The 12,309-nt window shown below is 41.9% G+C and overlaps 1 protein-coding gene across 1 annotated transcript in view; it reads left to right on the top strand.

Moving 5' to 3' along the window:
• LOC138373604 (ubiquitin carboxyl-terminal hydrolase 15-like) overlaps nucleotides 1-12,309 on the top strand; it is a 61,354-nt gene that overhangs the window by 25,068 nt on the left and 23,977 nt on the right. Inside the window, exon 3 of the mRNA XM_069339912.1 lies at nucleotides 383-499. Coding sequence (XP_069196013.1) covers nucleotides 383-499 — 117 coding nt within the window. The remainder of the gene's footprint in view (nucleotides 1-382; nucleotides 500-12,309) is intronic.

Genomic DNA, 12,309 nt, shown 5'->3' with positions numbered 1-12,309 from the left:
AAGACCATTAGTAGTTCTAGAGCTTAATATGACGCATAGTACTGGGTTGGTGGGGGGAGCATAGATCACATCATGTAACTACACTTGGGTAATTACACTTACCGTAACATAATTAGCAGAGAATTTTTCAAGTTATTCTATATTTAATTAATTTTTTTTTTAGCTGGACTTCGTTTATATGATATGGCTAGTGTAAATAAATTGCTTTTAAATTTCATATAGATTGTACAGTATGCTTTATGAAAAATACATTGCTAAAAGAATGGGATTGTGATACCTTCAAATGATTTTGGTTGATTTATCTACTACAGTATGTGTAATTGATTCATGCTTTAATGAATTTAAGTTGAAACAAAAACATTTTTCTCCATTCTGTTTACAGTGAGACACTAGAGGAAACAGATTCGTGGTTCTGCCCTAAATGCGAACGAAAACAACCAGCTACAAAAACGATATCTGTTTGGCGGTATCCACCCTACCTCATCATACATTTAGAACGGTTAGTGTTTATTTTGTTTGTTTTCTTAATGGATTATTATTGTTGTAGTAATTTTGTAGTTTTTTATCGGTGATTGCTGTTTAACCCTTTAACTGTGCAACGCGCCTGCAGGCCCACGTCTGGGGTGCGCTACGCGCCTCCAGGTATTTGTATTTTTCACGTTCCGTTCAAAACTCTAGCGGATACATGGGGTTCACATCAGCTTCCTCAGGGCTCTTGTAAATAGACGCCATCTTTAAAAAAAAATCGTGGTCCACATTCCCGGGTATGAGAGCCTCAGTAGTGAGTGAGCAACCAAGGCCGGTGCACGCAGCATGAGCGCACAGCACTGCTGTTCAGCTTGTGAGTACAGCATCGCCTAATAATGTCAAAATATATATATAACTTGTATTATTTAGCCATGCTAGTATTACAGAAGAGCCTGAGTGTGATAATGACTGTGTACAATGTTCAAATATTAATGATTCAATGCTGTTCTCGATGTTCACAGCACCACAGCATTATTTCGTCCGTCTAGGAACCTTCAAACGACTTCTTAGGTTCTTTTCTAAAATAAACATGTCAGTTACGTATTTACAGGATTTAGTGACCAGTATTGTGATAACAGCAGGACTGTTGTGATAATAATCACTGTGCGTAGCATTGTGGAGGAGTAATTGTGGTGAGGGAGAGAATTGAGTTAGCCTCACTGTGTGTGTGGCAGCCACTATTTTTTTGCTCACCATACTAGCTTAGTGGTTCGCTATGGTGAACACATATGTACATGGGTATATACAATGTGTGTGTATATAGTGTAATAACAGCAACAGGAGTATGTTAGGAGAAGCTATTTTGGTGAGGGAGAGACTAGATGTTGGAGGAGTGAGGGTGTGGCAGCTGACACTCACGGAGTTCTGAGTGTATTGATGGTAAATGTACATAGTGTGTGATAGTGTATAGTTTGTAAATAGACTTTATATATACATACATTAGCATTATACAATGTAAATATGTGCCGGATATGTGTACACTTGTCATGCACGTAACACAGTGTCTTCGGACAGTACGGATGTTCTACTGCCATAATATATAGTGTACGTGTTCATTATACATAGGACTGGCACATAAAAGCAAATAAAATGTATTTGGAACTGTGCGCGGAAAATGGACAAAAATATATTCGCGGTAACTCGCGCATCCTGCCACTGGTGACCAGGGAATGATGACGTCTCAGGCGACCAGGGAATGATGACGTCTCGGGCCAACTTACGAACCCCATAGCAGCCAAAGTACGTACAATTTCGACCTTCTGTTACTATACCCATACTCGGGGAAGGGTTTTTGACACTTTCAAAACAAAAAATAAATTTTTCCAGAGAATTTATTTCCTGCGCACTGGGGGGGGGGGGGGGGATGTCATATTTGGAGGCTGCGCAGTTAAGGGGTTAATATCTTGTATGCCTCATATTGATTAGAAAACTGAACATTTAAATTTGAGCAAAAGTCAGTAGTGAATGTAATGAAATTTCTCTTGCTGGTTGGGGCTCAGTGGCTTCTTGTATCTTGCTCATTGACATAGCTTCACAATACAAAAATGACAACAAATAAAGAAAAGACCCAACCCAAATTGCTTCATTGCCACATCAGGAGAAAAACACCCTATTGGCAGATAGCTTCACTGAGAATGACAAGGTGGTGTGCAAGAAACTCAACAAGAGATTCCAGGAGGTCTTCACAATAGAACAAATAGAAGTTCCTGAACTAAAAGGAGGCATTTAACCCTTGTGTTGCTAAGGGCTATTTGGCCATTGTCACCCACAGGCGCATAGCCAAAAAAAAAAAAAAAAATCTAAACTTGTTAATTTGTGTTCTCTGATCATGGGAAAAATAATAATAAAATAGTAAGTGGCATATTTTGCCCACTATAGGGCGGGGAAGTCTGGCAAAAAAACGGCGCTGACTCATCGTGCGTCCAAGGCATTCTGCTTCGCCCCAGCTGTCAGGCAGGAGTGGCCACAAAGAGATAATTACCTAATTATTTCAATTTCTCTGATTGATTTTTCTTTGTTTTTTTGCTGTAATATTATTCAATAGTGTGTAGTGTGATATATTTATATAATAAAATGTGTGAATCATCGCTGTACTAAAAATTATGGTGTGTATATTGATTCAATTATGTTCATTAAACAGTGAACAAATACTTTGTCAGTTATTACACTATATACACAGGTTATATATTAGTATCTGCATGTTTTGTTCACCATAACAAACCACTAAGTTGGTATTATGAGTCAAAAGGCAACGAGGAGTGACCGCCACACACCAGACAGCCACTCGCTGCCACTCCCTCCCTCAACACCTCACTCGCCCACATTCTCCTCCCACCATACTGTTTTTGCTTTTATTCACTATATACAGACATTATATATAAGTATCTACATGTTTTGTTCACCACAACTGTACAACTAAGCTGATCTAGCTAGTTCAGGCACTAAGAGACGTCGCTACACACAGTCAGCTGGCGGCTGCCTCCCTCACACATTCAAAGTCAGACGCACTAAAATTTCTACCCCAACAATACTGTTTGTGGTGTTATTACCCTATATACACAAACACATTATATATAAGTATTTACATGTTTTGTTCACCATAACTGTTCAACTAAGCTGGTATAGTGCCCAAAGAGCATAGTGGCCACCACATTACAAATCATGCAGATGTCCCCACCTCCCTCACCAAAATGGCTTCTTCCCCACACTCCTTTTGCTGTTATTACACTATATATACACATTATATACAAGTATCTACATTTGTGTTCACAATAACAAACCACTAAGTTGGTATGCTGAGTGGCAGTGGCAGCCCGCCACTGGCTGCCACTCACTCCCTCCCTCACCTCACCTTACTCTCCACCCTTCTCCTTCCACCATACTGTTTTTTTTTTTTTATTCACTATATATAGACGTTATATACAAGTATCTGCGTATTTTATTCACCATAGCGAACAACTAAGCTGGTATAGTGAGTCCAGACAGTAGGAGGTCACACACAGTCAGCAGACAACGCAACCTCCCACCCCACCAAGATTAGGGAGCCGGTCGGTCGGCCGAGCGGACAGCACACTGGACTTGTGATACTGTGGTCCCGCATTCGATTCCGGGTGCCAGCGAGAAACAATGGACAGAGTTTTTTCATCCTATGCCCCTGTTACCTAGCAGTAAAATAGGTACCTGGGTGTTAGTCAGCTGTCACAGGCTGCTTCCTGGGGGTGGTGGAGGCCTGGTCGAGGACCGGGCCGCGGGGACACTAAAGCCCTGAAATCAACTCAAGATAACTCAAGGTTACTCCTCCCATTACAGCGCTAATTATCACAACAATTCTGCTATTATCAGAATCCTGGTCATTTTTATCACAGTCAGGGGTCTTCTGTAATACTATCATCGCTAAATAATAACATGTACATATATATTATGGCATTTTTAGACGATGCTGTGGTCACAAGCTGAACAGCAGTGCTATGAGCTCATTCTACGTGCACCAGCCTTGGTGGCTCATTCAGTACTGAGGACCCTTACACCCGGGAATGTGGCCCACGATTTTAAAAAAAAAAATGGTGTCTGTTTACAAGAGCCCTGTTGAAGGTGAGGGTGAACCCCGTGTATCCGCGGGCCGTTTAAATCTAGTGTAGTACTCCAACACATCATATGACGTGATGCGCAATTTATAGCAAGTTACTCAACACATCATATGACGTGTTGCACAGTTTAAGGATTAATCGGGCATCACTGGAGGAATAAGAGATTGATCTTTAGGTAAGATAGTGGTGAGGTAAGGAAGTATTTATGGGAACTGGACGTATCAAAGGCTGTTGGCCCAAATGGAATCTTGTCATGGATTTTGAAAGAGGTGAGGTATCAGAAGCACTGTGCTTGGCACTCTCCATGGTGTTTAACAGATCACTGGTAACAGGTGAACTACCAAAAAGTTGTAAAACAGCTAAGGTTTAGCTAGTCCTGATTCACAAGAACGGAGACATACAGGAGACACTGAACTTGGGGCCATTGTCCCTAACGTGCATACCATGCAAGATGGTGGAGAGGAGTGTGAAAGAACATCTGGAGAGAAGGAACTGTGTAACACAATAATAATTTTTGGGTGTATAGGAAAGGAAATTTCATCTAGGGGCGTAACTGGCTGACCCCTCACAAGTGTTCAAGAGAGAACTTGGTAAGCACCTCCAAAGGATACCTGATCAACCATGCTGTGACTCATACATCAGGCTGTGAGCAGCTGTATCCAACAGCCTGGTTGACCAGTCCAGTAACGAGGAGGCCTGGTCGAAGACTGGGCCACAGGGCTGCTATGCCCCGAAATTATCTTGAGGTAACCTCTAGGTAGAGGTGGACAGAGCAGCAGAAGAGATGAAAATCATAGAGAAAATAGTAGGTTTAGGAGAAGGCCTCAATTCAAAGGAAAATGCCAGTGATTTTAGGAGGATAGGAAAATATGAGAGAGACGAGAACTGCCCCTTAACCCTTACACTGCTCAGGGGTCCTTGGGACATTTACACCCCTGTGCGCAAGAAAAAAAAAATTCAAAATTTTTTTTTCGTCTTCTAAACATGTTAATTTGTGTCCCCTGAGCACGGAAAAAATAAAAAAAAATCGTAGGTGACATATTTTGGGCGCAATTGACCGAGGAAGTCTTGCAAAAAGTGGGCGTTGACAGAGCGGTCGTCAGACCCGGTCAGCGTCACTCGCGTTGACAGATGGGAGTTGCCACAAAGATATTATTACCTAATTGTTTCAATGTCTCCGATTGATTTTTTCTTAGTTTTTTTGCAGTAATATTATTCAATAGTGTGTATTGTAATATATTTATATAATAAACGTGGTGAATAATCGCTATACTCAAAAGTATGATGTGCATATTAGTGATTCAATTATTATGTTTATAAAACTATAAACAAATAGTTTTGCTGCTATTACACTCTATACACAGGTTATATATAAGTATCTGCATGTTTTGGTCACCATAACGAACCACTAAGTTGGTATTGAGAGTCGAAAAGCAACGAGGAGTTACCGCCACACTCCAGCCAGCCACTCGCTGCCACTCCCTCAACACACGCACTAAACTTTCTCCCCCAACAATACCAGTTGTGGTGTTATTACACTATATACAGACGTTATATATAAGTATGTGTATATTTTGTTCACCACAACTGTACAGCTAAGCTGATATAGTTAGTTCAGGCACTAAGAGTCGTCGCTATACACAGATGGCGGCTGGCGGCTCCCTCACTCTTTCAAGGTCACACGCACTAAACTTTCTCCCCCAACAATACCTTTTGCAGTGTTATTACCCTATATACACATATTATATATAAATATCTACATGTTTTATGCACCGTAACTGTACACCTAAGCTTGTAGTGCGCCCAAAGAGCATAGTGGCCACCCTCTAAACAGCTAGACAAATCGTGCAGACGACGTCACCTCCGTCACCCATATGGCTCCTCCCAATATAATCCTTTTGCTGTTATTACACTAATACACACATTATATATAAGTATCTACATTTGTGTTCACCATAGAGAACCACTGACCTGGTATGGTGAATGCAAACAATAACAGGTGGCCACACAGTCAGTAAACGATGCTGTCTCCCTCCGTCTCTCAGCATCACTCCTCCCACAGTGCTAATTATTACAACAATCCTGCTATTATCACAACCCTGGTTATTTATATCACAGTCATTGGTCATCTGTAATATTGTCATCGCTAAATAATAACAATTATATATTTGACATTTTTCGGCGATGCTGTGGTCACAAGCTGAACATCAATGCTGTTCGCTCATGCTGCGTGCGCCGGCCTTGGTTGCTCCAACAGTACTGTGCCTCTCACACCTGAGAATATTGCCCATGATTTTTTTTTAAAATGGCATCTGTTTACAAGAGTCCTGAGGAAGCTACTGTGAACCCCGTGTAGCCGCGGGCCATTTGAATCAGGCCTGGCACCCTATGGCGTATATATACGCCATGCGCACCATGGGACATGTTACTCAGGGCGTATATATACGCCATGCGCAGTTTAAGGGTTAAGGGTTACATTACATGGAGTGAAACAAATGACAGAAGTGCCTAAAAATACCAAGCAATTGTAGAGTGATAAGGATGGCAAACTTTGGTCAATAAGACAAGAACTCTAAAACGAAGATAGAGAAAAGCTGAAAATAAACCTCGAAGCGAAACATCTAAATGGGAATAGAAATGATAAAGGTGTTTTTTCTACAAAGTGTTAGGGACTAGAAAGTTAGTGAAATGGTACATAAAAACAAAATAACAATCATTAGAGGAAAGGGAAGTAAGGACAAAGGGGAAAGGGAACATGTTCCTGAAAATTGTATTTACCAACAAAGATGAAGTTAAGTAAAAATACTGGCATTAAGAGAGAGAATTCAGCTTAACCACTGCACTGGCAGAGCGACATGTGATGCTGGATTGAGGGTGCGCAGAGCACCACATGGCGATCGAAGGTATATTGTAGGATTCAAAACAGACGTGCACTGACTTGGGTATGAGATGGATGCCTGAGGCCTCCAGTGATCATCCACTATTTTTTTTTTTAAATTCCAGCATGCCCCACGGCCCTGGGGAGCCTCGGTTTCAAAGTAGCAACCATGTCTGATGCATCATCAACGAGCTCCTAATCTACAGTCAGCTGCGGCGTTGAAAAACGACTCGAATGCCGAAATACATGACGTATTGTTTGATGAAGAACATATTAGTGACAGTGATGATTACAGTCCTGAAAAAGACCTTACACAGGGGGTCTGACAGTAGTGATATGGACACTGAAATGAGCAATGTGAAGTGTGCATACAGTACACACACCTCAGCCTCCCTGCCATGCCACCCTACGACAACACCACTGGATGTACCGTCACCATCTGTGTCACCATCAATGTCACCTGAAGTAAGTCTACTGAGTGATAGTGTAGGTGATGAGTCATTTTCTGGATTCAGTGACACAGGCTCAGATACAAGCAGTGTTGATGAACTGTGCAAGCGGCTTTGGTGTTACTAGGTGGAGTTTTACTGTGCCAGCAACATGCCGAGGCAAGCTTCCATGTGTCACACAGCCTGAGAACAGAGACGACAGTGGGCCCTCGACATCAAGTGTTCGTGGTAGTCCTATACTATGCAGAACAGCATCATCTAATGTCATACTCATATGCAGCTCTAGCACAAGGCGACAGAGCCAAGAGATTTTCAAGAGGAAACTAGATTTATTCCTCCAAGGAGTGCCGGACCAACCGGGCTGTGGTGGGTATGTGGGCCTGCGGGCCGCTCCAAGCAACAGCCTAGTAGACCAAACTCTCACAAGTCAAGCCTGGCCTCGGGCCGGGCTTGGGGAGTAGAAGAACTCCCAGAACCCCATTAACCAGGTAACCAGGTATCAAGTTTTTGGGGCTCCTGCTGGTGGTGCTTGTGCTTGGGTAGTTGGTGGTGTTGGCACCAAAACAAAAAATGTAGATGTACTTGTGTGGGAGGATTGTGACAATTTTGTCCCACAATTTCCAGCATTTGATGATACCGTTGTTGGTGTGACACCCTCATTCCCCTATACTGGTGATGATATGGCTGAAATTGATTATTTTATGGCATATTTCGATCAGTCATTCATGGACCATCTCATTGTAGAGACGAACCGATATTCTCTGCAACTCCTTGCCTCTGGAATTTTACCTGCCTCATGCATGACTTGGAAAGACACAATTATGGAGAAAATGTGTGTGTTTTTAGCATTGTACGTGATGATGATGCATGCAGATAAACACATTATCCAGGATTATTGGATCAGAGACATCCTTGTTCCAACATCCTTGTTCAACAGGACATGTCACGTGATAGGTTCCTGCTGCATCTCAGGCACCTCCACTTTGAGAACAATGCTAATGAATAAAGCCATGGCAGATTGTGGAAAGTGCAGAAGATATTTAGTGAATTGAGGGGAAAGTTCCACAATTATTTTGTACCAGGACAGAATGTCGTGATTGATGAAGCGCTAGTTCTCTTCAAGGGACGACTGGCGTTCAAGCAGTACATTCCATCAAAATGGCACAGGTTTCTATCTAAAGTTCTTTGTGTTATGTGGCTGCAAAACTGGTATCATCACGGACATGATTTGTATTCAGGTACAGACGTTGACATACCAGGTCAAGATCCACATGGGTTCTCAGACAGTGTCGTGAAAACACTCATGGAACCGCTGCTGAACTAGGGAACATATCCTGTTCACGGACAACTACTATACCAGCCCCTTGCTGACCAGATTCCTCCTTGACCACAACACCGGCATATGTGGCGCTGTCAAGGCCCACAGGAGGGAAAGGCCAGTGTTTGGCATTGCAGTGAGTGAATGCCAACTGAGAAAGTGTGATAAAATGTTATCGGTGTGCTGGAGGGACAGAGGCGAGGTGAATATGTTGACAATTATTCACACAGTGTAGGACAGTGGCAAAGTCAGTTTTGCAATAGGGGTGAAAATATATAAACCCAATTGTGTCATTGCCTACAATGTAAATATGCATTTAGTAGATAAATGTTACATCATGGTTGGGGCCGTCGAGTGGGTGAGAAAATCTGTGAAGTAGACCAAGAAATTGTTTTTCCACCTTGTTGACGTTGCAGTGCTGAACCGTTTCAACATGTAACTCGTTAAATCTGGCAAGAGACCACCCATCCGTACATTCAGTGTTGCTCTAGTGTCGCTACTGCTGGTAAAATATGGGGTGGAGGGCAGTGTTGTGCTGTGTGGAGTGCTAGCAACAATGCCTCACATAGTTCCTGCCAGACTCTGGTAAACCACATCTTGCTGTACACAAACTTGGTTATATGCCAAGCACAGGAACACGTGAAAAGAGTAAACATGCCCACGTTGTTTGCAAAAACACACAATGTAAGGAACAGAAGGGAAGATCCATCATTGATTATCACACATTCGTGCAGTTCTAAGTGTTCATAGTGTTGTATATAGTGTGTGATAGTGTACAATGTGTAAAGTTGTAAATGTAAATACAGTAATTGAACATGCAATATAGAAAATCTGAATGTGGACACATTTGTAATACATGTAACACAGTTTCTTTGAATAGTATGAAAGTTCTACTGCCTTATTATTGTAAACTTGTTCACTATACATAGGATTAGCCAGAAAAAAACAAAAATGTACAGTATTTGTAATTGTGCAGAAAAAAGGAACAAAAATATTTGTGGCAACTCGCGCTTGTTGAATCGGGCACGCGACTGCCTCCGGGAGTCTCCGGCACGGACAACCATCGAGCTTGTGGCATGTGACGTCACATGCCATTTTGTAGACACCAATGTGGCCAAAGTACATTTGTGCAATATTTTCAATATGTATATGATCAGGGGAGAGTAACAATTTTTGAATGACAAATTTTTTTTTGCAAAGACTTTATTTTTGGCACACCACGGGTATGTCATATTTTAGGGCAGTGCAGCATGGTGGTTAGGGTCCCATATAATGTCGCACTAACAGAGACAAAACTTAAAGAAAATATTTTAAATCCCGTCATATTCCAAAGAGGCTACTCAGTTTGGAGACGTGACAGGACTACTAGGAAGGGAGGAGTGGCGGCTGTACTGGTGAACGAACACCTGAAGGTAAGAGTTAATAATTGAAAACCCTCGACGAGTTGACATAATGGCATTGCAGGCATTAATCAGAATGGTAGCTTGTAATTTTAAATGCCTGCAGCCCACCAAAAGCAACACATGGATAAAGGAAGAACTGGATGACAAATGAGAGGGCCTCATAATGGTCATGAGAGAGATTATGGTAAGAGCACACAGATAAATCCCGATTGTTGGTACAGTGAGACTTCAACTTTAAGGCAATAGCCTACTGGGGAGCCTACGAGGCAAGAACAGAGGACATCTGGACAGGCAGATTTATAAACCTCATTTTGGAGACATTCATGTATCAACACGTAAAGCAGACCAAAAGAATGAGGGAAGGGGGATGTTCCGTCAGTACTGGATCCAATATTCACCAGGAAAGGAGGAGGTATTTGACATCCAGAACCTTCCTCCCTTGGGAAAGAGTGATCATGTCCTATTGGACATTAAATACGCTTTGCGATATAATCTAGTAGAGAATGGGGACGTTGAAACAGTTGTTAAATTCGATTTCAAGAGAGGATGCTATTGGAATCCTAGAAATTTTTTTCATGGGTATAATTGGACAGACCTGTTCGCTAAAGGCACACAAACATTTATACCAAAACAGAGATGCAGACCTAGGAAACTGTTATTTCAACAGAAATTGCAAGAGGGCCAGAGATCAAACGACACAAACATAAAATCATTATAGAAAGAGGCCAAACCCCCAAACATACCAGCAATACAAAGATGCGAGAAACAACTATATGTCAGTAAGGAGAGAGGCAGAGAGGAACTTTGAGAACGGTATAGCAGACAAATGTAAATCAGGTCCAGGCCTTTTCTATAAATTCATTAAAAGCAAGCTGCAGGTAAAGGATAATATTCAGAAGTTGGAAATGGAGAACAGACACACGGAAAATTAAAAGGAAATGTGTGAAACATTAAACGAAAAGTTCCAAAGTGTGTTTGTACATAATGAGATCTTCAGGGAACCAGTCAAAATAAGAATTCCAGAGACCAACATAGAGCACATAGAGGTGTCTAGAGACGAAATGAAACAAATGCTCAAGGAGCTAAGTAAGAACAATGCAGTTGGCCCTGATGGATTTTTACCATTAGTTCTGAGAGAATGTGCACCTGAGCTCAGCATTCCACTTCAGCTGATTTTTCAGACATCCCTGTGTACAGGAGTCGTAGCAGATGTGTGGAAAAAGGCTAACATAGTTCCAATCTACAAAAGTGGCAGCAGGGAAGACCCCCTCAATTATAGACCTGTATCATTGACAAGTGTAATAGTGAAAATATTGGAAAAATAATGAAGACTAAATGGGTAGTATACTTGGAGAGAAATTATATAATATCTGACAGATGGTATGGTTTTTGGTCTGTAAGATCTTGTGTAAATTTGCTGTTTCTATGATCGAGCCTGACAGCTGAGTGGACAGCGCTTCATATTAGTAGTTGTATGGTTCTGGCTTCGATCCCCAGTGGAGGCGGAAAAAAAAATGGGCAGAGTTTCTTTCACTCTGATGCCCCTGTTACCTAGCAGTAAATGGGTACCTGGGAGTTACAGCAGCTATGAGCTAACGGAGGCCTGGTCGACGACCGGCCCGCGGGGATGCTAAGCCCCGGGAGCACTTCAAGGTAAGGTACTTCCTGGGGGTGTGTGTGTGTGTGTAACAGAAAGGCGGCCTAATCCAGGACAGGGCCGCAGGGATGCTATGCCCCGAAATCATCTCAAGATAACCTCAAAATAGGAGTCACAGAGATTTTACAGGAAAGTGATGGTTGGGTTGACTACATCTATCTGGACCGAAGGCTTTCAACAGAGTTCCACATAAGAGGTTGTTCTGGAAACTGGAAAATATTGGAGGGGTGACAGATAAGCTTCTAACATGGATGAAAAATGTTCTAACATAGAAAAAAGAGGGCAGTAATCAGAGGCAATGTATCGGAATGGAGAAATGTCACAAGTGGTGTACCACAGGGTTCAGTTCTTGCACCGGTAATGTTCATTGTCTACATAAATGATCTGTTAGATGGAATACAGAATTATATGAACATGTTTACTGATGATGCTAAGCAACCCGTTCACGCACTTTCGTATAGTTAATATTGACTTATTAAATACGTGCAT

The sequence above is a fragment of the Procambarus clarkii genome, chromosome 5, assembly GCF_040958095.1.
Source record: "Procambarus clarkii isolate CNS0578487 chromosome 5, FALCON_Pclarkii_2.0, whole genome shotgun sequence".
Classification (NCBI taxonomy): Eukaryota; Metazoa; Arthropoda; class Malacostraca; order Decapoda; family Cambaridae; genus Procambarus; species Procambarus clarkii.
The sequence above is the reverse complement of the archived record's forward strand: the minus strand, read 5'-3'. Positions and strand labels throughout refer to the sequence as shown.